General features: G+C 55.6%; 7 protein-coding genes across 7 annotated transcripts; 4 read left to right on the top strand and 3 right to left on the bottom strand.

Moving 5' to 3' along the window:
- Positions 1-859: 859 nt before the first annotated feature.
- On the top strand, positions 860-2,928 carry PG994_005177 (MFS general substrate transporter; the record flags this gene model as incomplete). The annotated part of the gene is made up of 5 exons (XM_066856586.1): positions 860-1,068; positions 1,161-2,117; positions 2,178-2,300; positions 2,362-2,471; positions 2,492-2,928. 5 exons carry the CDS (start codon positions 860-862, stop codon positions 2,926-2,928), a joined length of 1,836 nt encoding a protein of 611 aa, XP_066718753.1.
- Positions 2,929-3,466: 538 nt separating this feature from the next.
- On the top strand, positions 3,467-4,120 carry PG994_005176 (uncharacterized protein; the record flags this gene model as incomplete). Its single annotated transcript, XM_066856585.1, has 1 exon — positions 3,467-4,120. One exon carries the CDS (start codon positions 3,467-3,469, stop codon positions 4,118-4,120), a length of 654 nt encoding a protein of 217 aa, XP_066718752.1.
- Positions 4,121-4,854: 734 nt separating this feature from the next.
- PG994_005175 (Dolichyl-phosphate-mannose--protein mannosyltransferase 1) lies at positions 4,855-7,901 on the bottom strand (the record flags this gene model as incomplete). Its single annotated transcript, XM_066856584.1, has 6 exons — positions 4,855-5,232; positions 5,298-5,390; positions 5,553-7,283; positions 7,355-7,522; positions 7,543-7,591; positions 7,666-7,901. 6 exons carry the CDS (start codon positions 7,899-7,901, stop codon positions 4,855-4,857), a joined length of 2,655 nt encoding a protein of 884 aa, XP_066718751.1.
- A 1,206-nt stretch (positions 7,902-9,107) lies between these two features.
- PG994_005174 (Pre-mRNA splicing) lies at positions 9,108-10,759 on the top strand (the record flags this gene model as incomplete). The annotated part of the gene is made up of 2 exons (XM_066856583.1): positions 9,108-10,322; positions 10,382-10,759. The coding sequence occupies 2 exons, from the start codon at positions 9,108-9,110 to the stop codon at positions 10,757-10,759; spliced, it is 1,593 nt and encodes a 530-aa protein (XP_066718750.1).
- A 504-nt stretch (positions 10,760-11,263) lies between these two features.
- On the bottom strand, positions 11,264-12,951 carry PG994_005173 (UBX domain-containing protein; the record flags this gene model as incomplete). The annotated part of the gene is made up of 2 exons (XM_066856582.1): positions 11,264-12,736; positions 12,814-12,951. The coding sequence occupies 2 exons, from the start codon at positions 12,949-12,951 to the stop codon at positions 11,264-11,266; spliced, it is 1,611 nt and encodes a 536-aa protein (XP_066718749.1).
- A 1,976-nt stretch (positions 12,952-14,927) lies between these two features.
- PG994_005172 (Pab-dependent poly(A)-specific ribonuclease subunit PAN3) lies at positions 14,928-17,193 on the top strand (the record flags this gene model as incomplete). The annotated part of the gene is made up of 2 exons (XM_066856581.1): positions 14,928-15,501; positions 15,749-17,193. 2 exons carry the CDS (start codon positions 14,928-14,930, stop codon positions 17,191-17,193), a joined length of 2,019 nt encoding a protein of 672 aa, XP_066718748.1.
- A 1,827-nt stretch (positions 17,194-19,020) lies between these two features.
- PG994_005171 (C6 finger domain-containing protein) lies at positions 19,021-20,852 on the bottom strand (the record flags this gene model as incomplete). Its single annotated transcript, XM_066856580.1, has 4 exons — positions 19,021-19,375; positions 19,437-20,382; positions 20,454-20,567; positions 20,744-20,852. The coding sequence occupies 4 exons, from the start codon at positions 20,850-20,852 to the stop codon at positions 19,021-19,023; spliced, it is 1,524 nt and encodes a 507-aa protein (XP_066718747.1).
- Positions 20,853-23,811: the final 2,959 nt, after the last annotated feature.

Genomic DNA, 23,811 nt, shown 5'->3' with positions numbered 1-23,811 from the left:
GGTGACGGCAACGCTACTGGACACTTCCGGAAACCAGATCCGGCCCTATTACCTACACAGTCGCCAAGCTAGGTCGCTCCCTTGGGCAGCATATGGCATCTTACCTTGCTGTTTCCGAGAGAGAGAGAGAAGAGAGAGAGAGAGAGAGAGAGAGAGAGAGAGAGAGAGGGAACTATGCATCTAGTGTGAACCCAGGGGGACGAAAACCAGTCTTCCCGGTCGGTCCCGGTCGGTCCCGTAGGATGGAGCCCTAAATCAAAAGCCTCCTGGTCGCGAACCGCACTATTCATGCCCATCCCTGCACGAACTAGCAGGGTTAGTCCATGCACCATCCCCGCTGCCATCTTATCTGATCATCAGATAAAATCAGCTCATTCGATGGCCATCTCCAACCGGGACGACCTGGAGCAGGACTGGCTGTCCTTGGTGGGCCCTGGCCTCGGCGTATTGGAGCCCCAAAACTCTTCATCCCTTGCGAATTTGCCTGGACTGGGTTACCCGATACGGACGGGTCCCGACCACCCTCGTCAGCTGCGGCAAGAAGATTAGCCTGGTAGGAGGGGAAGAATCTGCACAAGGGAGTCATCATGGATGCATGAGTATGGATGGGCTGCTTATGGGCTCCAGACCAGAGCCTTTGGGATTCCCGTCTTCCCTCCTCTCCCCTTCGACGTCTTGGCCGACCTCGGGTGGATGGGCTTGGCCCCCTACTCTGCATGAAGCACATATATATATAGAGGCCGGGTTTCTGCGCGTCCATGATTTGCCTGTTCTTGTCTTCTCTTCTTGATCCTTACTACGCCCTGTCCTTACCCCAAACATCGCCTGCCTTCTCCAGCAACTTGGACTCACCACCACAATGGCCTCCCCTCCTGGTGTTTTTCTCACCGGAGCCGTACGACATGGAAAAGCGCGCCGCCGACGACAAAACCCCGCCCACGAGGTGCACGTGGGCGCCGATGCGAAATCTGAGCCAGACAATAGCTCGACCCATGCCCAGGGTGTGAAGCGTGTCGAAGCGATCACGGCTGTCTGGTCCAAGAAGGCCTTGTGGTCAACCTTCGTTCTGTGAGCTTAACCCGTCACGAGTTTCCGAGATCAATCGGTATCCCTCTTTGAACATTGCACTGACTGAAATCTCCCCCTTTCTCTCTCCATAGGTTATGGCTCGTCAGCTTCGTGGCCGCCATGCTCGGCTCCGTCGAGGGCGCCCTGAGCCCCTACATCACGAGCTCGTTCGACGAACACGGCCTCCTGGCCGTCATCAGCATCGCGGCCCGCATCATCGGCGGCGTCGTGACGCTCAGCATCGGCAAGATCATCGACATCCGGGGCCGCATGGAGGGCTTCGTCGGCGCGCTCCTGCTCATCACCGTCGGCATGGTCATGAAGGCGACCTGCCAGAACGTCGAGACGTACGCGGCCGCCCAGGTCTTCTACTGGGTCGGCAACGTGGCCCTCGGCTTCATCATCGAGGTCTTCGTCGCCGACATCACGTCACTGCGGAACCGCATGATCATCTTCACCATCAACTCGACGCCCAACCTCTGCACCACCTTCGCCGGCCCCGTCATCGCCGAGCTCTTCTACTACAGGGCCAACTTCCGATGGGCGTTCGCCGCGTTTCTCATCATCTTGCTCGTCTTTTCTGCGCCTGTGGTCGGCGTCTTGTGGTTTCACGAGCGCAAGGCGAAGAAGCTCGGCCTGATCCGCCCCAAATCCGGTCGCTCGCGATTGGAATCGGCAAAGTTCTACATCATCGACTTTGACGGTAAGTTCGCCCCTCCTTGGGAGCGAGCTGGTGCACCAGCATCGCTCGTGATGCAGGTTGCCGTACGATGCCAGGATGCTAACGTAACCCCAGTGCTTGGTGCGATTCTCATCACGGCGGGCTTCACCCTGATCACCCTCCCGTTCAGTCTCGTATCGTCCGCCACCCACTCTTGGGAGAGTGCCAGCATCATCGTCATGATTGTCATGGGCGTGGTGTCCCTCGTTGCTTTCTTGGTCTGGGAGAAATACTTCGCACCCGTCCAGTTCTTCCCTTTCGAGCTCCTCAAGAATCGAACCGTGCTCGGTGCAGCCATGACGTACTTCTTCGTCTTCTTGACAACCTTGTAAGTTAACCTCGCCATGCGGTGTTGGCTGTATGTGTACTGACTTGCTTTCGTTCGAAGTGTCTGGGACGCCTACTACGGCTCCTACCTCCAGGTTGTCAACGGCCTGAGCATCAGCATCTCCAACTACGTGCTCAATGCGTACTCGCTCACATCCTACTTCACCGGCCCCTTTATCGCACTGTAAGTTGAATAAAGGTCAATACGCACAGCACCGTCGGGTCATACTAATACTTTGCCGTAGTTTCATCCGGTACAACGGCCATGTAAAGTGGCCGGCGATGGCGGCGATTCCCATCTACGTGCTCGGCACTGCCCTGATCATCCACTTCCGAGTGCCGGGGCCGACGTGGGGTACCTCACCATGTGCCAAGTCCTGGTCGGCTTCTCGACGGGCATGCTCACGACGATGTCGCAGCTCGCCCTCATGGCGTCCGTGGGCCACCAGAACGTGGCCGTCGCCATCGCCATCTACGGCCTGTTCGGCGCCGTCGGCTCCAGCATCGGCTACGCCATCGCGGGCGGCATCTGGACCAACATCCTGCCGAGCAAGCTGGCCGAGTTCCTGCCCGACTACGCCAAGGACCAGGCGGCGTCGATCTACGGGGACATCACGCTCCAGATGGCGGAGCCCATCGGGAACCCGATCCGCGACGCGGTCATCGAGGCGTACGGCGTGGTGATGCGGCTTATGGTGATTGTGGGCGCCTCGCTCATTCCTCTGCTGATTGCGGCTGTGCTTATCTGGAAGAACATCAACGTCAAGAAACTCGAGTCTGGCGAGAAGAGGGCGAGGGGTAACGTATTTTAAAAGGAGAGAAAAAAGTGTGATGTGGTTCAGTCAAGTGCTTGGGTCTATCTGCATGACGAGCGAAGCCACATGTCTTGTTGCCAGAGACAGGCTGGGCACGGAGATGAATGAACGTGTTATTTACAAGAAAATAAGTAATGTAATAGAATAGATAGATACACATGACATCAATGCTGCTACCCCTTTTTATATATAATGCATGCGTCCCTCGACCATATCCAGTTGTGTGCATATGCAATTGCGATGGCGGGCGTAGCATTGGGTGTCGTCGGTAGGTTAGGCACTTGGCTGGCCCCACTGACTGACTGATTGATTGACAAGCTTACTGATATGGATTTCCACGTGATGTTTGATTATCTGGATTCTTAGGTACCGACTGGTCCATCTCAAACTCGATTCCTACCCAACATCGACAATACTTACTTACTGATTATTGATTCTATTCAAGCCGAGAGCTTCTGCAGATACACTTGCCCATCGGTTGCGACCCGGGAAGAGAGAGCAAACACCCAAAATTGGAAGAGGGGAAAACAGCAAGATGGCGTCAGGTCCGTCCAACGCCCCGTCCGGCGGCGAAAGCGCCGATGACCAGTCCGAGTCGCGCTCCGCCTACAACGACCTGCGCCGCCTGATCCCCAGCCTCGCCTCCGAGCTGGACCAGCTGCGCGCCGCCCTACGCGAGCACAACCTCTGGCTGCAGCGGTACGGCCACATGAGCCGCACCCCCGCAGACCCCTACGGCCCACCGCCACCCTCTTCCTCCTCATCAGCAGATCAACCACAGCAACCACAAAACCAGCAAGGCGCCACCAGTGCCGCTGACCCCGAGCTCCCCGCCTACTCAGCCTCAGACGTCCCGCCCTACACGGGCGGCCCCAACTCGGTGACGGCGTACGGCTCGACGTCGACGCGCGAGGAGGTGCAGCAGCGGCGGGACCAGCTGACCGAGTGGCTGGCCGAGGGCGAGGACGTGCTGCGCGAGTACTCGGCCCGGTTCGCGCAGCTGGCCGAAACCTTGCAAATCCTGCCGCCCGAGGACCTGTTGGGGACCTGGAACGAGGCCAGCCCGGACAACGCGCTGCCCGACTACGCCCAGGTCGAGACGCGCGAGGAGCTCATGGTCGGCGGCGTCGGCGAGGTCCCGCCGCCTTACGTGCGGGGGCAGGTCATGGCCAAGATCGATCGGCGGTGAAGAAGCCGACTAAGGGAAAGCTATGGAAGGGAGGGGGAACTGTCTACCTAGACATGACGTTATCTTCTGTCCTTGAGACCAGAAAGGCTTGGAACTAGACAAGCTAGCGGACCAGTCGTCTCTACGGTACGAAACTTGACCTATGACGCCATGGGAGCTGCGACTGTCCTCATAAGCATACGAATCTTCCGTAGGCCCGGGGCCATCAAGGAGTATTCGTGGTTATTCTAACGTGGATGAGTTGGAAGACCCGTCAAGGCTTGCACGTGTCGTGTCCGGGGCCTGGAGCAAGCACATGGATCACTGAGTATAGCTGTACCACTAAAAGCCAAAATAGTCACCACACGATATATGATATCTGGACTTCACAAACCGTGTCTGAGCTTAGTACCACGTAAGTGATGCTTGTAACCGGGCTCACTTCCATCCAGGGTACAGTGTGGGTTTGCTGCCTCAGACTGCCCCCCGCATTTAGGCACTCAAGTAACTGCACAGTTTTAGGACAAGAACTTTTCATTAAGGAAATTAAGGAGTAGCAGCATACGTTCCCATCATTGGTAGTATGCCCAAAGGGCTAGACTGGCTTTTCTAAGCATGTCTCTCCTCCTTCCAGCTTGGTCCCATAATGCTGATTAAGATGAATTGATCAAAAGTGCCCATAGCTAATACTCATACATACGGAATATGGAAGCCACACTCCCTCCCCAGATTTTGTCAGCATGACGCTATCTTGCTTAGGAGCTAGCAGCCGTGGCTTCGTTACCCTCGCTTGCTGGCTTGGGCTTCTCCTTTTCGGCCTCCTTCTCGCCGTCCTTGCTCTTGACAACCTCTTCAGCCGGGATGGGCTCATCTTGCTTGATCTGCTTGGTGCTGCTCTCGGCGCCCTCGACGTCAGGGTGCGGCGGTGCAACGCCCTGGTCGGCCATCTCGGGAGGGGATTCAAACTCGTTGCCCGCGGCGTCGACGACGCGCGTCCGCGTCTCGTATCGCGTTTTGAATTCGACCTTCCCTTCGAGGGCCTTCACCTGCTCGGCGTCCAGCAAATTTCCATCTTGATCCCTGTACTCGATCTTCTCTTCGCGGCCGATTACTTTCTGGCCTTGCGGCTCGAACTTGGGCGCCCCGGAGATTCCCGGAGCGCCCTCTCCCCGTTTGGGGGATTCTGCTGCTGTTGGACCGGTGGCGGGGGAGGGGCCTGATTCTCTATAACGGGCTGCGACGTTTGAGCGGTGTTGACACGAGCCTGGGCAAGCTGGTCATAGGCATCGTACTATTAGAAATTCCCATTAGTCTACATATGTCCAACAATGTGGCCAACTCCAGCCAAGATACTTTCAAAATGAAGCCACTTCCACCGTGTGAAACTCACTCGTCTCGACTTCGTGCTTCAACCTCATCCCCTCACGGGTAGGCCATGGGGAGGAACACTTACGCTATCAAGGAAAGTATTGCAGTCCCAATCCCACGTGCCGAATAGCTTTACACGGTTGCATTCGCCCTTGGTCCAGGCATTACCGTAGGCAAGAGGCGACAGCAGGGCAAAAACGACCGCGCTGATGGCCAACAAAGCAACAGCGCCAGCCTTGTTGATGATAGGGTTCTCGCGAACACCTGGAATGGCAAACCGGGCAGTGGCGAAGTCGTAGATCTGGCAGAAAGCCATGACAGCGAAGTACAACGCGGGAAAGTAATGATGCAGGAAAAGCTGTCGCTGCATCAGGTAGAAGGGGAAGTAGTGGAAGGCCCAGCCCAGGACGGCCGTACCAATCTCGTAGTCAAATCGCTTGAAGGTCGCATTGCTGTAGTCGTTGCAGCTACGCTGCCATCGGAGCACAGCAATGCCCTTGAAAATGGCATAGATCACGACGGCAAGGGTACTGGTATACCAGATCACTGGGTTGCCAATGAGGTAGATTTGGCGGTGGTCCTTGCCCCAGAAGTTGATACCGCGGCGAAGAATGGGCCACGAAGGGGGTCGGGAATCCCAAGCATGCGATTCGACCAGGCCAGCATTCGTCTTCCACATGACTCTCTGAAGCTCCCAGAACTTGCCAAAGAAACCAGGGTGTTCGTAGTTGACCTTCTCAGCATCGGCACCAAGCTGAGGATGCTCGTTATACTCAACATACCAGACGCTGTTGGGCAGGGTACCACCCTTGGCGCACGTGACTTCCTGTTGCTCCGATGCCCAATCAGGAAGCTTGACCTTGTGCGAGAACAACACACAGCCAGTCATGACATGGACAAGTCTGAACTTGGTCTGGATCGTGCGAAGTCTCTCCTTGGCAATGGCGCCGGACGACTGCTTCTTGACAATCTCGACTCGGAACAGGTCGTTGGCATCGCCGGCAAAGCCTTCGTAGCCATAGGCGGAAACCTCATTCTGCCACTCCGCCTCGGAAACCGGGGGTCGGACGTCGTGCGAGTGAAGGCGTCTGTGAGTCTGCAGATGGTACATTCGGATGACATCGCCGTCCTTGATGTACGGCATTTCCGGCAGGTTATCCCAAGCAGCTGTGCCGTTGATGGCCTCACCCTTGCTGTCCAAAGGCTGGGTTTGGTTCTCCATAAGCCAAACATTGTTCTCATCCTTGTGGGGATACAGAGTGATTTGCTGTTGCTGACTGCCAGTGGGGTACATGAGGGGATGAGAATGCAGATATCCGCCCTGGGTGTTGACATGACGGATGGACAACCGACTACCAAAGGCGACGTCGACAGGAACATCTTGCATGCCCTTGTTGTTCAGTGTTGCTTGGAATTCGGAGCTCATGAAACCGTCTCCCTCACCAGGGTTGGTCAAGCACAAGAAGTGGATGGCAAACATGGCCATGTAGAAGGTGACCGGGATGATGACGAGGCAGAAAGTGCGGGCCATGAAATGCTTGGCAAAGATTCGCATCGTCACGGTTTTGGTGTCGCCCAGGAGTACCCAGAGCTGGACCAGGGTCAAAGACCCAACCCAAGCGATCGTGAACAGACCCACCCACTTGATGCTGACGGTCATACCCAAACCCAGGCCAGTCATGACAAGCCAGAACCACCAGGCTGCGCTGAAGGCCTTGGAAGGGCCCTGCTCCTGCTGGTTTGTGAAGGATGAGAATGCCAGGGCCGTAAAAGCGGTAGCAATGACCAGGGGCGAATCAAGCAGGATCAGTCGGGCCTGGGTAGGAGACCGTTCTCGAAGATGATCAAGGAGGAACCCAAGGCAGCCGTGGCCGTACGGCAGCCGACGGCCTTGAGAGTCAAGAACATGGTGGGGACCAGTAGGATACCGCAGATAGCAGGGAACATTCTCATGGCTACGTAAGGGACACCGGGCTCGAGGTAATCCTTGCCAATGTCCTTGAAATCGAAGTCTCCGTTGAAACCGGCAAGCCAACCGAAGAGGGCGATCAGCATCTTTGCCAAGGGGGATGTACGTCCATGAAGAAGCGGCCCTTGATATACTTGGAAGCGAAACCACCGAAACTGTTGGGTGCAGAGGTATGGTTAGTCGTCCGCAGAGCCAGCACAAGAAGGGAAGCCACCCAGAAGAGACTTACTGCACCTCGTCGAAGACGACGCTGGTGGGCTGGTAGATGCGGAACAGTCGCACAATGGCACCGAGAATGGTCACGACCGTCATGACCTGGTAGTCGGAGATGGGCAGCAGGAAAACGTCATTATCGTCGACACCTTCCGAAGTGTAGTCGTCGTGTTTCTTCACAGCCTGGAGCTTGCCCTGGGGGACGGCCGTGTAAGAGCCGCCCTTGGGCTTTGCTGTGTTGGCTTTCGCCATGTTGAGGTTCGATATGGGATACTATGCCGATCCCAGTTGTGTCGAAGCGACGATGTGGAAAAGGTCGAAGAGGGATTCGAAGAAGGATGCGTGGCTTCTTTTTCTGGGGCTACGCGCTGTGTCGGTCGAGCTGCGAGGGTCCGCTAAAATAGGAGCTGTGCCCGGAGAACGACTACGACCTCGTATCGCATGCGTGGCGGACAGGGCTGTTCAAATGAATAGAGAAAAAGAAAAAGGACGACTCAAGAGAATCAAATGAACGAAGGTCAAGAAGCAGATGTGCTCATTACAAGGACGACATAGAATAGAGAAACAATCCTGCGAGAATGAAGAAGGAGGATTTCTCGACAGGGGAGAAAATGGAAAACCAACTCAGCAGCCCTTGTGCTTGGGGGGGTATTCTAGCATTGCAGGAGGGATTGTTCGCCATGAAGCCAGGTAAGGCCCAATGGATTTCCAGACTAGCGGGCAGGCCAATTCGGATGACAAGCCTAGACGCACAGGGAAAGGGGGGTGGAATTGATTGGATTCACGGGCCAGAGTTCCCAATTGGCGATCAGCTCTGCTCGCCCTTTAGCGCGTGCTGCTATCTTGGGACTCTCCCATCCAAGATGTATGTACCCCCAAGCAACAGCTGGCCTCATTCGCTCGGGGGAAAAGAAAGGTGCAGGGGTAGCTAAGTCACGTCCCCAGCGGTCTTGTACCTCAGCTAAGTGGGTCGGGTCTGGACAAGTACCTCTTGCTGGATGGTCGCCTGGTGCTGTGGCTGTGGCTTGAGCTGGCTCGTGTCGCGGATTACCTAATCCCCTAATGCACAGAGCAGCTCCACTGTCCGCTGTTAAACATTCAAAGCTCCAGCGGTGTCGGATCAACTTTGGACCGACTTATCCCAGCATGGCAGCATCCCGTCCTCTCTCATGCGCCTGGAAAATTTCCCGCTAGCAAGACCGTACGGATCTAACCTTGTCGGCTGATTGGTTTGATGCAACTGGAGCTTTGAAAGGCTACTTGCCTGCCTCTTTTACCTTGCATGCTTTACCTACAGATCGAGTTACGCGACGGCCATTGCAACGTCGACTTCGCAGCAACAGAGCACGAGACAACACTCACGAATCCAACACGCATTCGCACTCTGTAGTAATAGGATTGCCGCGCTCAAAAAACATTTGGCACTGAAAGGGTCTCGATCACTTTGCATACGTCACGATGGCCGCGACGGCTAACGGAGATGCAGCTGCTGTCCTGGATGATATCAAGCCGCCTCAGGGCATCGTCCTTCCCCCCAAGGAATTCAGAACCATCCTAGAGAAGACGGCTGGCTTCGTCGCCCGAAATGGCCTGCCATTCGAGGAGCGCATTCGCGAGAAGGAGAAGACCAACCCCAAGTTCAGCTTCCTGAACCCTACCGACCCCTACAACCCTTATTACCTATGGCGCCTCAGCGAGATCAAGGAAGGGAGGGGCACGGCTGTCGCCGCAGGACGTGCCGCCGAGGCCGCTGCCCCCGTCGAACAGAAACCCGTCGGCCCTCCTAAACCGCCCGACTTCCAGTTCTCCGCTCGCATGCCCAACATCAGTGCCCAGGATCTCGAAGTCGTCAAACTCACGGCCCTGTTTGTGGCCAAGAACGGGAGGCAGTTCATGACGGCCCTCTCGCAGCGTGAGGCTGGCAACTACCAATTCGATTTCCTGCGACCCAACCACAGTCTGCACAATTTCTTCCAACACCTGATCGATCAGTACTCCATGCTACTTCGCGCTGGCGGCATCGATGGCGAGGGCGGCAGAGTCCAACAAGAACGCGTTGCCGAGTTGCAGCGCAATATCGACGACAAATATCATATTCTGGCGCGAGCAAGGCAACGAGCCGAGTGGCTCTCATACCAAGAGGAGGAGAAGCAGAAGAAGGAGGAGGATGCCGAAAAGGAGCGCATGTCCTACGCCTCCATCGACTGGCATAACTTCGTCGTCGTGGAAACGATTGTCTTCACCGAGGCTGACGACCAAGCCGAGCTTCCGCCGCCCACCTCCCTGAACGACCTGCAATTTGCCTCCCTCGAACAGAAGGCCCGGGTATCCGTGAATGCCAGCCTGCGCATCGAAGAAGGGTTCCCATCCGAAGAAGACAGTGCAAGCTTCAATGGCTACTCATCTGGGCCCCAGCAGACCTTCAACCTCCCTCAACACCCCGCCTATCCAGCCCAGCAGCCGGCGTCCAGCGTCCAGCCCCAATATCCCGCACAGCCAATGCAACCGTCGGCGCAGGCTGCTTATGGCATGGCACCGCCCACAAGGCCGAACGGGATGCAAGAAGACGACGAGGCGCGGCGGATCCGCGAGAGAGAAGAGGCTCGCGCCAGGATGCATCAAGCGCAAGTGGAGGCCAAGGGCGGAGCGCCTATGAAGATCAAGGAGAACTACGTCCCCCGGCCGCCGTTCGCGCGGCGAACAAGCAAGGCACGCACATGGCGCTCTGCCAGATTTGCAAGCAGCAGATCCCCGCCAACGAGCTCGAGGAACACATGCGAATCGAGCTGCTGGATCCCCGGTGGAAGGAGCAGAAGGCCAAGGCGGAGTCCCGGTATTCCGGTGCCAACCTCGCGTCGGCCGACGCGGCCAACCATCTCAAGCGTTTTGTCAGTCAACGGACCGACCTGTTTGACCCGGTGACAGGCCAGCCCACCACAGAAGAAGAGTTGGCCCGCAGGAAGAGGACGGCGCTGAACAGCTACGACGGTAACCCGGACGGCGTCAGGAACCAGGCGCATCAGGCACATCTGTCGCACATGCAGAGCGTGAACGTGGACGAACAGATTGCGAGGATACACCAAAAGTTTGCCAACAAGGATGGCCAGTGAAATTAGGGAAGCTGGCGAGGGAAGCCATCATGGAATTTGTACGATCGAAATGAAGGATGGTCAAGACCAAGAAAGCCCGAGTCCCTGCAATGCTCGATAGGCTAGGGTCGCCGGAAAGGCGAAAGGTCACAGAGAGCCTAAGACAGTACTATGGGAGAGGTTGGGACCAGGCGGAACAGCAGAAGGTAATGAAACAGCCCAAAGAAACTTTGCTTTACGATATCAAAATGCTCATACTACAATGCAGTTCTCTTCATACGCCTCACCCACCCGTCTCGTGGTAGAGCGTGGAGCGCATTCCGTGATACCCCTGCTTGATTGTTGCGCTCCAGCGTGTTCTGCGTTACGTATGTGAAAGGTATCCTGACGGGTAAGTTCAGATGATTAAGTAGACAACTTGCCCGGAACTTGTATAACACAGCCCAATCAATTGATCCTGCGAGAGGTTCAATCCATACCGCAGGGGCACTGTAATACTATAATATAACCTGGGGGGTCATGCTCCTAGTTATCATCATCAACCTCGTCCTCGTCGTCCACCTCCAGTACTAAATCTTCTACAATCAGATTGCCGCCCCGACCAATCCGCTCCCCGAGTGTCGCGGTGTCTTTGGGTTCGTACACGATGCGAGGCATCAGACCGGCAATACGGAAGGCGTACTCGTGCTCATAATCCTCCTCACTCGGCTTCTCGCCCATGTCCTTCTCATTAAGCGAATCCTCCCCTTCTTGCTCCGCAGTAGTCTGTAATAAATCGTAGCACTCGACAAAAGCGTACAGCTCCTCCACCGTCGTAGCCGCCGCGAACCGCCGCACCACCCGGCCTCCGCCCGAAGCCTCAGGCATCTTGAGCGCCAACCGGACGGCGTCCTTGGCGGCGGCGTCGGGCTCCGGCGCGATCGTCGTAGCCCGCCACTTGCGCCACTGCTCCCGCAGGGCCGCCCACCGCTCCGCCGCCGCCGCCTGCTCCAGGGCGCGCTTCTCGGCGTCGCGCGCGGCGGCCTCGGCCTCCTTCTTTTGGCGGGCCCGCTCGCGGTCGCGGGCCAGGCTGCGCTCGTAGGCGCTGTCCTGCTCGGCGCGCATGTTCCGCGCAAACTCCTGCGCCGTCCGCTCGGCGCGGGCGGACGCGAGGTCGGGGCTGTACTTGTTGATGGCGGTCTGGATCTCGGCGAGGTACGTCGAGGACGACACGGGGCCGACGAGGCGCTTCACGATGCTCATCCGCGTGCTGCCTTCCTTGGGCGTCAGGCATACAAGACACGAGAAGGGGAACTTGGTCGCATTGTACTCGGCGGCCACTTGGTAGGTCTCCGAGTCCAGCACGTTGCCGCCCCAGAGGAGAATGTTGTTAGAGGGCTCGTTGATGAAGTCCTTGACTTCGGGTGCCAGGAGCGTGTCCCGGGTGAAGGACTCGGTATCGTCGTGCTCGGGCGACATGAGGACAATCAGCAGGAACTTGAGGTCCTTCTTGGCCGCGTCCAGGGCCTGGGCGAAGCCGGACTCGACAAAGGGCAGGCCGGTGGCGCCCTCGGGCGTGCCGTACTCCTCCTCGAACTCGCGCTTGAAGCGCGCGGCCGTGTCGCGGGGCAGCAGCATGCGGCGGCCCATGGTGCCCTTCCAGCCGCCCGTGACGCTCGCGGTGAGGGCGCGGGGCCGGACCTGGGCGGGCAGGAAGGCCAGGATGTAGGCGAAGGTGCGGAAGAAGGTCGAGACGGCGCGCAGGCCGAGGGTGAAGGGGGTCAGCAGCAGCGAGAGCAGGAAGGGCGGCCGGTGGGTGGACTCGGGCTGCGGCACGATCCGGGGCGCGGGGTCTGGCCGGTTGGGGCGGGCGGGCTGGAAGGGCGACGAGGCGGCTAGGAGCGACTCTTGCAGGTTCTCATGGCGGGCGGCGGTGGGCGGCGGTATGGAGTCCTGGGCGGCGATGGCCTCGGCTAGAGGGTCGGGGCCCTCGCCGTCGAAGAACTTGGCTATTGCTATCTGAAAGGCCTACAGTCAGTCGTGCTGTGCTGTACGTTTGTTTGTATGCGACATGCACCACAAGGAAGCCTACGTACCTGGACATTCCATTGTGATCTCTCCAAAAGCGGCACGGCGTCTGTAACTTCTTGTGCTGTGACGGCCGTGTATTGCTCGAGGGCCGCTTGTTGGTCCGGGGTCAGCTGGGCTATGTCGATGGTGTCGTCGGTGGCCATTTTGGAGGGCTATCGTTGCTGCTGATAGGAAATAGTGGCGGGAGTTTCCATGGAGCGAGCCAACGTCGAGGAAGCCGACAGTTTTGGCCAGAGATTCTTTGTGACGAGTGGGCGGGAGATGGGACAGTTTTGTATTGGAGCCGTTGGGTCTAATGGCGTTGGCACGAAGCAAAAATAAATAAAATAGAAGCAAGGTGGCCTCGTACTGTTGTTTATTACATGTCGACACTAGCTCGGGAGGACAGGAGCACCTTTGAGGCCTGCATTGCATTCGACTGCCTCGGGGTCGGTGGAAGTGAAGGATGACGTCCGTGGGGCTCGCTGGAAGGAGCCGTGTCAATGTTAAATTTAGGTGCACATGTACCTGGCCCTGGGAGAACCGTAGGTGGTAGGCAGTTATTAATAGAGAAACGCTTCCATTCTGTCAGTCTATCTATCTGCTTCTCTTGTACGTGTAGACCGTCTTAGTAATAATAGCTCAATTGTCATATTCGTCCTTCGTTCAACATTGACCACTTGCACTTGCAGTTCGATGCATACCTGGTAGAGGAACATTGAACGTTGCGAATATTAAATAAACCTTGGTCCGCCTGAGGATCCAACATCCAACGCAAGCGCTAAAGCAGCCAGTGCACCCCCACAGTAAAAAGGTACCTTAGCTACGGTTCGCTGGAAGTTCCAATATGGTCAAGGCTGCGTGTGACTCGCCGTCCTTGCTTTGTACTCCCACTCGACTCAATGCTCCTTGGCAAGGCGGGCGGCGGTCGCATTGATACCTCGCATACCACCACATCCCACTAACGACGACTAAAGCTTGCTTGCTACACGTCTCCTATGATCTTATCGTCAACCTCGCCCTCCTCCCTCTCCCGCCGCGTCTGCCTCCATTCTCCCTCCGAGCCTTGCACGAACCACCGCCCACTGTACTCCCGAAACATCGCTTCCTCTGTAAGATTTCCATGGGCGAGGGTTCGCCCGTAGCTGGAAGAGAATGGGAGCCCTTTGAGAGGTTGGTTGAGTAAGTCAAAAGTCCCTCTCCTGAAACCCTCCGCCGGCACCTTTCTGTTGTTTTGCTGCACTTGGGTCGGAAAGGAAGCCCCTCCATCTCCCAAGACTCGTGCTTTCAGCCATGCGTATACCAGGCCTGGCTCTTGCTTCTATCCAAGACAAACTCCACTGCATAGTGGGAGTTGCGCATCGGCTTTTGTCCTGCCCTCTGCCCTTGCTTCCTTCTCTTCCCCCAAGTTCACGATCCCTCCTAGTACAGGCCAAGCTTGGGTGCTAATTGCGAACAATCCAAGCAGGGGCAGCAAATTTGATTGGGCAATCTAGAATCGCCGTCTCTGTCGAGTCACGACTTCCTCCCGACGGCTGCACTGTCGCGCGAAGCATGCCACTACAGACTCCATCTCGAATTTAACACAACAAATGGCGACATCGCGCTTTACCCCCGCCGACCAGCGAGGGAGACAAATGGCTTCCCCACGTCCAAAGACCCGCGGTTAGTCTGGAGCAGTAACCGGGAGAGAAGCATCGTTCATGCCATTTGGTGGTGCTGCCGAGTTGCTCTCGCCGTAGACTGGCATCGATCTTGATCCTGTCTTTTCCCTTGCCAACTCGAAGCTTGCTTGCTGACTTGCCTTTGTTCGCCCCTGCCTAGACAGCAAAGACACCCTGTGTCGAAACATCCTTATATATGGCCACTGCCGCTATGAAGACCAAGGCTGTGCTTTCAACCACGACCAGAATAAGGGCACCTTGAATTCCCAAGACAGGTAAGCAACTGCTGTCCCGCTTTTAAATGCCTGTGGTTGTTCCAGGTTGCGCAGAAGGTCCACGACGACGCGAGAGCATAGCTATCTCCGTTACTTTGCATTGTCCACTTCAAAAACTGTTATATTGAGCATCCATTCCTTTGCCCTTCATCGACCTTGTCCATTTCTTCTTGTGCAGAACAAAAGCATACCCATATCAAGATGTCCGGAGAAGAGAGCAGCGACAAGGACTCGGCTATATGTCTATCTTCCCAACCGTCTCCTCCCTCTTTTCAACTCGCCGATAAGATGGAGTTTCCCTCATTGGGCCGAGCTCCCATTGCCCCTCCAAGAAGGCGCTGGGTCAGGTCCAGAGGACAGGATGCTTCCAACTGTGATACTTCAGCCGTGGAGAAACCTGAGCCCCCGAAACGATCCCCGTCTCTCCCAGCTGGGCCTCCAACCCTTCCTCCTCGCAAGCCTTCGCAAGCTGTTTTTACGCAGTCAAGGGCGCTTCTAGACCCTTCATTTTTCCAGCTCATTCGGGATTTGGAAATAGCCAAAGTTCCGCCTACTGTCGATCGTAGACCTGCACTGGAACAATCTGTCTCTTGGAGGTTTCGCAATGATACTCTTCACCCGATTACTAATGAGGCCAACAGTGCTAAAAAGTCGCTCAATGTCGACTCACCCTCTTTCACACCCACGCAACTGCAGCCCGGAGCCAAGAAGTTCACCTTCTCCTCGCAGGCCGCCAATGCAGCCCCTTTCACGCCCAAGGCGGTGGGCAATAGCTGTATGTCTGATTCTGAATCGCCTAGCAACAGGATGGGATTGCTGATAAGTAGAAAAGCCACCCCTTCAACTCTCACGCAAGATGCCGAGGGTCCCATCTTCAACCCTGCTGCGATCAGGGAATTTACACCACAGTCACAGAACTACGATCTGAATACTGCTACCGCCACCAATGGAACGGCAACTGACTCTTCGAATGTTTATGATCCTTTCTCCCTGTCGGGAATGAACCAGACCATTCCCGACAGCGCAGTTCAACCCTTATGCGGAAGATCCTACTGGGATGGCTGGGGGCAGCACCTCGTTCTATCCGGCACAAGGGGCTTATGCGGCTCCTATCCAACCCTTACAATACCATCTATATGCGCCAGTTGGACCTTACAGGTCGGATCTGAGTAACTATCAGCGCCAAGCACATGATTTCTTCTTGCGCGAAGACATCCGTGAGGAAATGCAGAAGAAGTCCGAGGCTACTCGACAGGTTTTACCCGGCTCGCAGCTGCCCAGCGTCGCCCACTACCACTCCCTCGTACCCCTTGACAGCGTGCGGGGCGGCAAGAGCATCTTCGGCGACTACTTGACATGGCTGTACAAAGCCGATTCCAAGAAGAACGGCAACATCTATTGCCTCAGGCGGCTACAGGGTGTACGCTCGATTACCAAGGAGTCTGTCAGCGTCATTGCTCGGTGGAAGCGAATCAACTGTGGCAACGTCGTTTCCGTCATCGAGTGCTTCACGTCAAGAGACTTCAACGACATGTCGTTAATCTTTATCCACAACTATCATCCGCTTTCCAAAACACTGGCAGAGCATCACTTCAACACCAATAACCAGGGTCGGTATGCGCGACCACCGCCTGTCCCCGAGAGCGTTCTTTGGAGTTACATTTGCCAGATGTGTAATGCACTGAAGGCGATCCATTCGGAAAATCTGGCTGCGCGATGCATCGACCTGAGCAAGGTCATCCTGACGGACAGGAATCGCATCCGACTGAGCGCGTGCGCAATACAGGATGTACTGGAACACGAGACAGCTAAGCCCATCTTGGATCTCCAACTCGAGGACTTTGTGCAGCTCGGGAGGATGATCCTCAGCATCGGCACCAACACAGCAACCCTACATAACTTGCAGGCGTCCATGGTCCAGTTTGGTGGGATGTACAGCCAAGAGCTTCGCGACCGCGTTATCTGGCTTCTCACTACCCCGCAGACCCCTGAACAAGCTACCCAGAAGACGGTCCATGAGTTGGCTCGCGGGATTAGTGACCGCATCCTGGACAGTTTCGATTCATGTTTGCACGCCAGCGATGAGACCAACTCCAACCTATACCGCGAACTGGAGAATGGCAGGGTCGCCAGGCTGATGATGAAATTGGGCGCGATCAACGAGCGTCCCGAATTTGAGAACGACCCTTCTTGGTCTGAGAATGGTGAGCGGTACCAGCTCAAGCTGTTCCGCGACTACGTCTTCCACCAGGTCGACGCCAGTGGCAATCCTGTCGTGGACATGGCCCACATTCTCAGCTGCCTCAACAAGTTGGATGCCGGGAGCGAAGAGCGGGTTTACTTGACCAGCCGCGACCATCAGACGGCATTCGTTGTCACTTACAGGGAACTCAAGAAGCAAGTAGCCAGTGCATTCAACGAGTTGCTCAAACCGAGTCACAGCAAGCAGCCGCCTCGCGGATATTAGCACGCTCCACGACGAGGTCAAAACGGCCAGGGGCTTCTGGGACGATGCATGAGTGCTCCACAATCAGCTTTCAACGACACGCAATATTTATTTGGAGGGAAGCGCCCTGGATTTTGTCCCTCCGTCTCTTAACTTGGGGATGCACTGTTACCGGAGACGGGAGCGAAGCCTGTTTTTTGTATAGACGTCAGGAGACTGACTACATGATCTCCTCGGGAGACCAAGGCCGAGGGAGAACATGGGAGACTTCCTCGGCACAGCGGATCATGTGACGAAAGCGAGTCACCTGGGGACGAATGGAGGCGAATAGAACCTCTCAGCGTTCACAAGAAATGGGGAGGAACAAGACACACGGGTGAGGAGCTACTTTTTGGACAGCTTTGGATCTGTTGGGGGCACCCGAGGAAGTTGTCTGCACATATTGTCAAGGTGATGGGATCACCCATGACAAGGACAGGATCAAAGAGTCCAAGAATTACAAGGAAAGCAAGAAGGAATAGTAGCCAACCCTATGACAACCATCTGACGAGAAGTCGGTTTCTCTCACCCCCCACTAGAGTTGTGTCGTCACGCTCTGTGTGGGTCGAGCGACGCAGAAGAGGAATGAACGAGCTTTTGGCTTTTGGACCTACAGAAGCCATAAGCTTAACGATGATTATAGACTACACAGCTAAGTAAAAATTATTACGAATGGCCTACCGAACTTTTCCCCTTCTCTGTAGACTAAATTTTTTGTACCTTTCTTCACTACTGTGCCATACCATACGACCGCGTGACTTGCTGTGCTGTGATCAAACGCCGCCTGGCCGGGACCTATGTTCGCAGAACCTGGTCATGCCGATGTATATGCCCAGTCTGCCCAACCTGCTGGGCATGCAGAGTCTCACGAACGCCTCCAACGTCGGGGAAAGATGTGCCCGGCAGTCAGTTGACGGACGACATGAAGCATCTCCCGTGTATGGTGAACGACGATACCCGGGAGATGCCTTCTCAAGTTATGGGCGTACCCAGCCAACAGGGAACAAGCACTCATTGCCACAATCGTCCTGCAATGTATTGATTTCCTCACACGAAACGGGACATGCCGGTTGCCAATGAACCGGGCGCGCGTATATGCGAAAACCCAAAAGGGGTCTTTCATAGACATAACCGACACACCATGCACGGCAAGGTCTCGATGGCCACAAAGAACATATGAATCTTTCATATCCCTTCACTGGCCCCGTCACATGCCATCCATCCATCCATCCCAGTGTACCATGTTCTACGAGAAAGCTGTCAACGAGCGGGTGGCCCGGGAGCCATCATGTTAGACTTGAGAGAGAGTTCTTGTCGCGAGTCCAGGTAAGGTAACCTGAGTATTCTGTCTTTAATACATGCTATTTTAGATGACCCCAAGATCACGCAGGTGGTCCGGTTCCAGGTGTGCAGTACTTATGGATGCGCGTCGGAAAGTTCACTTACTTCAAGTGCTACTGTCGAAGTGACACGCCATGGATGATGAGGTGGGTTGATGATTAACAACAGGATAGCTAGCAACGGGACAAATGAATAATTGATAACGGGATAACCGAAACAGGGGCCAAGCATCATTAGAGAATATACTTCAATAATCGCTACCAGGGTACTACAGCCCCTTTCTTACGCTCGTCCTTAACACGTTTGATCATGACTAAGTACACATCAGTATCCCCGAAGCCCACTGAATATAATACCACTGTACTCCATCATCGCTCCCATCCAGCGCGCCACCTACTGGGGTAAGCATGCCTTCAGCAACGATTGCTTCTACACACATCGAAACTGCAAAAAGCTGCGCGGCCCCGACTAGGAGCCGTGCGGCGCGCCACGAGATGCGGCCGCAGCATCCGCCGCTGCCGAAGCGGCAGATGCCATGTGGCTCAGCATCACGTGTTTACTGGACCCTGCCGCATGAGACGTTTCCACCGTTGGCATTGGTGTTGCCGTGTCCTGGGGATCAATGTCCAGATCCATGGACAGAAGACGCGGGTCTCGGGGACCTTTCCTCCATATATCGTCGACATGGCGGCCTATCGCAATGCGATTTGCATATTTCAGGCCCGCAGCCTCTTCGCCGTGCTCGGTAGAAGTCTCGTGTGCTTGACTGTGATTGGAGAATGTAGGAGCTGAATCCCCCCGGCTTTCGTCGCTTTCATCGATGCTATTGCTCTGTTCCCCCTTGAGCCGTGCAACCTCGTCCTCTGTTATGCCCTTCCACACACATCTCGCATGCTTTTTGGTGCAGCCCTGGCAAGCTGTCTGGTTCTTGAGGCATGGCGTCTTTAGGCGTCGGCATCGATCGCAAGGCGGATTGATGCGGTCCCCCTCGTCCCAGCTTATCAATCCTGGCCGTAACAAGTGCTCTATGTTCCTCATCAACATCGCGAGTAATCGGTTCCGAATGATAGCCAGGGGATGGCCGGCTGCTACTCATGGGTGGAGGCTGGGGTGCAGAGATCCGAGGTGTGGTCGAAGGAGTGGCCAAAGGCATTGGTGTAGGCGGGATAGAGCCGACAGACGACACCCGATGGTTATTCAACTGATTAGGATTATTTGACTGGTTGTGGGCCATAGCAAGGTATTGTTGCAACAGGTCCGCGTTGAGGTCATAACCGGGTGCCGGTGCAGTGGCAGGGCGAGCGATGTGGTTCACCGCCTGGAAGCCTGTAGCCGAGGTCTGTGGCGAGCGTCTGCTCTTGATGGCGGCCTTGCGTCCACTCAGTTGGTAGTTAAGCTGCCGAGCGCGGCGGGCCACCTCGTCGGCCTTTCTGGTCAGCATCTGCAGACGCTGCTCCAGGATCTCAAGGGTGACGAATTCCACATTCTCATCTTCCTCAAGGGGCTGGGTCGGCACCAGTCTGAGCCTGTCCAAAGCACCCGTCATTATCAGACGCCAGTCATCCTCGGAAATCTCGACGGAAACGCCCTTGAGGTGGAAGTGGCAGGTCCGGTGCCCTGCGGGCGACGGCGTCAATACGAACTCCGAGGGACTCGCTTTGGCGAACTCGACTATGTCCAGCCACGTGACAGGGTCCGGGGTAAATGCAGTTTGCGGAGGGCTGGTTGTGATTGTTCCTTCGAAAACACCTTCCATTGCCTTGAGTATGCGTGGCCCCGTGAGCTTGGCCCCGAGATTGGATGCGAGACTCTCATGTCGAGTGAGTACACCTGAGCAGAGAGTCAATAATGCTACCATAGAGCGGATGAGCAGGATCCATGCAAGCAGCAGTACTACGGACCTTCGTATTCGCTTATGAGGGTTAAGACATCGGAGAAGGTGTCCCCGTCACCATGGATCAGCTGGAGGGGCGTAGCATTCGCCCGCGAGATATAACTGATTTGCGCCGCATTGCCTTTGAACAAGTCAAGTGAGTCAGTAGGTGCGATTGCGGGTGCAGGTGGCTTAGCGACACGCCGTGGCTGCTCGGACAGGCCAATTGATTTAAAAGGCTCATGATGGCGGGGTTTAGTCAGGCGGGTAGTAGGCACGCAGGTAGACGCGCGCGCACCCAGACACACACGGACGTACCTAGCTGAGGCGGCGGAGGTTGTGGGATGCGATCGGAGTGGGCACCTTGGCCAGCGTCATCGTCATTGCGTTTCCTCTTGTGCGGCTCGGAGTCGGAATTGGGCGCCATTGAATAACCCTAAGACTTTGTTGTTGTGCCCGAGGAGGGAAAACAAGTCCAGGAAGAGTTCAGGCAGGGCGGGATTCCAGAAAGCCGATTAGCAGCTCCGAAGATTGGCAGAGGAGGCCGGATGTGCGGTTGGCGAGCCGAGTGGAGAGGAGCCCGACGGAGCGCCGATCGACCTTGACAGCGCGAGTGTAACGGCTGGAAAGTGGCAAGGCTGTTGTTGTATGGCCACCTCAAGCCTGGGTGCGTAGCGAGGAGTACAAGATAATGGGTAGTAATCGATCAAGTCGACTCGTTATCAGGATGGATGCATCCGGGGGAGACTGGACGGACTGGGGGGAAGGAGAAAAGAAGAGTGGAAATATCACTTTAAGTAGCAACTGGAAACAGAATAGAAATGACTTGGAGAAGTTAAAACGAAGGACGGCGCGCTTCCTGCTGCCACACTACCAATTGGAAGTAAAGTATTTATTCGGGGTGGGTTCCATGTTGAAAGAAGTAGCAGCTTTGGTGGGCAAATGTCGCGGTACCTGCTGCATCTAATAAATGATAGGAACCTATCTTGCTACCCTGCCTGCCTGCTTGCCTTCTTTCCGGGTTCCTCGCTTGATCTGTCAAGTCAGTCCCGCATGTCTAAGTGTAGGCGGGTGTTGGCTTGGATGGATGTATGTACATTACATGCACCTCAAATTGAGCGGGCTCGCCAAGGCCGCCCGCCGTCTCTTAGTGGCAGCTTCTGCTTGTCAGCGTCTGAATCTACAGTACTGGAGTAGGCCCAAACTACTCTTCTTCCCCATGCCCTATAGCAGAGCAGCGAATCTTGCATCTCATCTCATACCTACGCATTCTGAGTCAAAACCGGCATTCCAACAAGCTCGGAACAACATAAAGATTGGAGGGGCATGGGTGTCAGCGCTAGGGTACGAAGAGCAAGAAGAACAAAGGAAGGTAGATAGGTCAGGTAGCCCTGGCAAGGATTCCCGTCAGGGCCCGTCCTGAGCTGTCTGGTCGTACGACATAAGAAGAAAGAAATCGCAGACCGGTATGATCTGGAGGGCTTGCGAAAAAGCACTACCTGCCAACTGCATCTTGGGGTCCATACCTGGACCCTGTGTTAGTCCATACATACATCCTGTCGTTATCACCATCCTCGTGGAAACCTGTATTTACAGTCAGCAGCTATGTACAATTTAGACATGTCATATGATGCAAATGCCACCGTATCCCACCTAGGGATCCGGTATCATCGAGCGTAGTGGAAACAGTAACCAACCCCCACCTGGGGCAGGGGAGGGGAGGGGAGGGGAGATGGCTCCTATGTCCGTAATCTCTCCATCCTCTTGCTGCTCCGCTCCTTGCTTACGGTAGATGGCAGCTGCCCATGGCCCACGAGAGAGTCTGGAGGCTCCTCCCAAGAACCGGGTCACGGCCGACTCATGAGTGCTTTTTCGAGACTCTGCCCGTCACTGTCTTGTCGGTCTCATGCGTTTCTTGGTCGTGGATGGTGGAGAGACGTGCCGTGCTGCTAGATCCCCCTGGTGGATTGGCCCTGAAAGAACAAAGAGCAAATCGGATGGGGCCAACAATCTCCCGTCCGGCAGATCAGATCAGAAGAAGGGAAGCAGCATGCCCGTCTCCTCAATGTCTCTGCCTGGGAAGATCTGGGCAGCGAGAAAGAGATGAGGAGGGGTTCTGCACCGTTGGCGTGTCGTACACATACAATCAACTGTGATTGGCTAGCGGACTGCGGTCCGGACCGGTATAGGCTGCACTCAGTTGGCTGGCATGGACCCCCCAGAAGGCAGATACTGGCAATGTTAGTTAAGCCATACAAAACCAACGGGACTGCTTGCCACCTATCACCCACTGCAAACTGCACCAAAGGAGACAGCTGCATGTTGCATCCGCCACGCGTCTATTGGCATTATCAGAAGCGGATGCATCTCCGTCCCATACGAAATGAAACGGTTGGCATACCCTGCCCATCTACGGTTTCCCGATTCATCATCGAGTGCAACTTGGCCATAACCGTAGTACTGATACGGACGGGGGCTGCACTTGGCGATTGGGGGTTGTCCATAATGAGGTCGGGAATCGAAACCAACATTGGATTGCGCAATACACCAGTTTTTATTTTACGTAACATACACACGTACAACAGACAGCAGACAGCAGCTGTGAATTGCACTGGCGTTCTATCCGGCAAGGCTAAATATTGAGCTTCTCAGCCTCGCGTGGCACCTGCTACGGCGGGGCACGGCCGCCTAACTTCCCCGCCTAGGTAAGCTACGAGACGACAAAGTTGAGCTGAGCATCGGCAACGCCAATTACCTGTGGGAGAAAACCATACAGCAACAGAAACGGAACCTCATCCATCTCCTGAAGATATTCGTTTGTTCGACTCTCACTCGGCCACAATACACGCCACCAAACGGAAACGTGGTGCGCCGATCGCCTTTTTGGTTCCGATCAGGACGGCCCTGCCCCCACCATCCCATCCGCAATTCCTCTTTAGCCCTTCCTGCACGCCGTCCAATTCGTTTTTCCCGCCCTGCAACTGCTGCACCAACACAACAAAACAAAACCACCCTGCATCGACCCGTCTGTCGTCATTATTGCCGTCACGTTTCATTACCACCCCAAACGACGAATCCCCCAAATACCAAGCAGTCGCTGGCCGCGCATCCGGAGAAACATCCCCGTCGGTCGCGAAATCCGACCCTTCGCTTGAGAGCAGAAGAGAGCTAGAGAGCCAGCCAACCGCCACCACAACAACCACATACCGCATTTGCGACAGCACACCAACCCAACCAAGAAATCAGGGTCCCCCCTTTTTTCTGCCCGGGCAGCTCTGGTCTTCGACGTGTCTCAGGACACGCACACATTCTCCCGAAACGTAACCTCGACCCGTGTTCGCACGCAAACGAAACACCAAATACACAAACACGCGCGCCCAACAACC

This window comes from Apiospora phragmitis (genome assembly GCF_038363925.1).
Source record: "Apiospora phragmitis strain CBS 135458 chromosome Unknown utg000005l:1.0-4161743.0:1.0-4166827.0, whole genome shotgun sequence".
Lineage (NCBI taxonomy): Eukaryota > Fungi > Ascomycota > Sordariomycetes > Amphisphaeriales > Apiosporaceae > Apiospora > Apiospora phragmitis.
The sequence above is the reverse complement of the archived record's forward strand: the minus strand, read 5'-3'. Positions and strand labels throughout refer to the sequence as shown.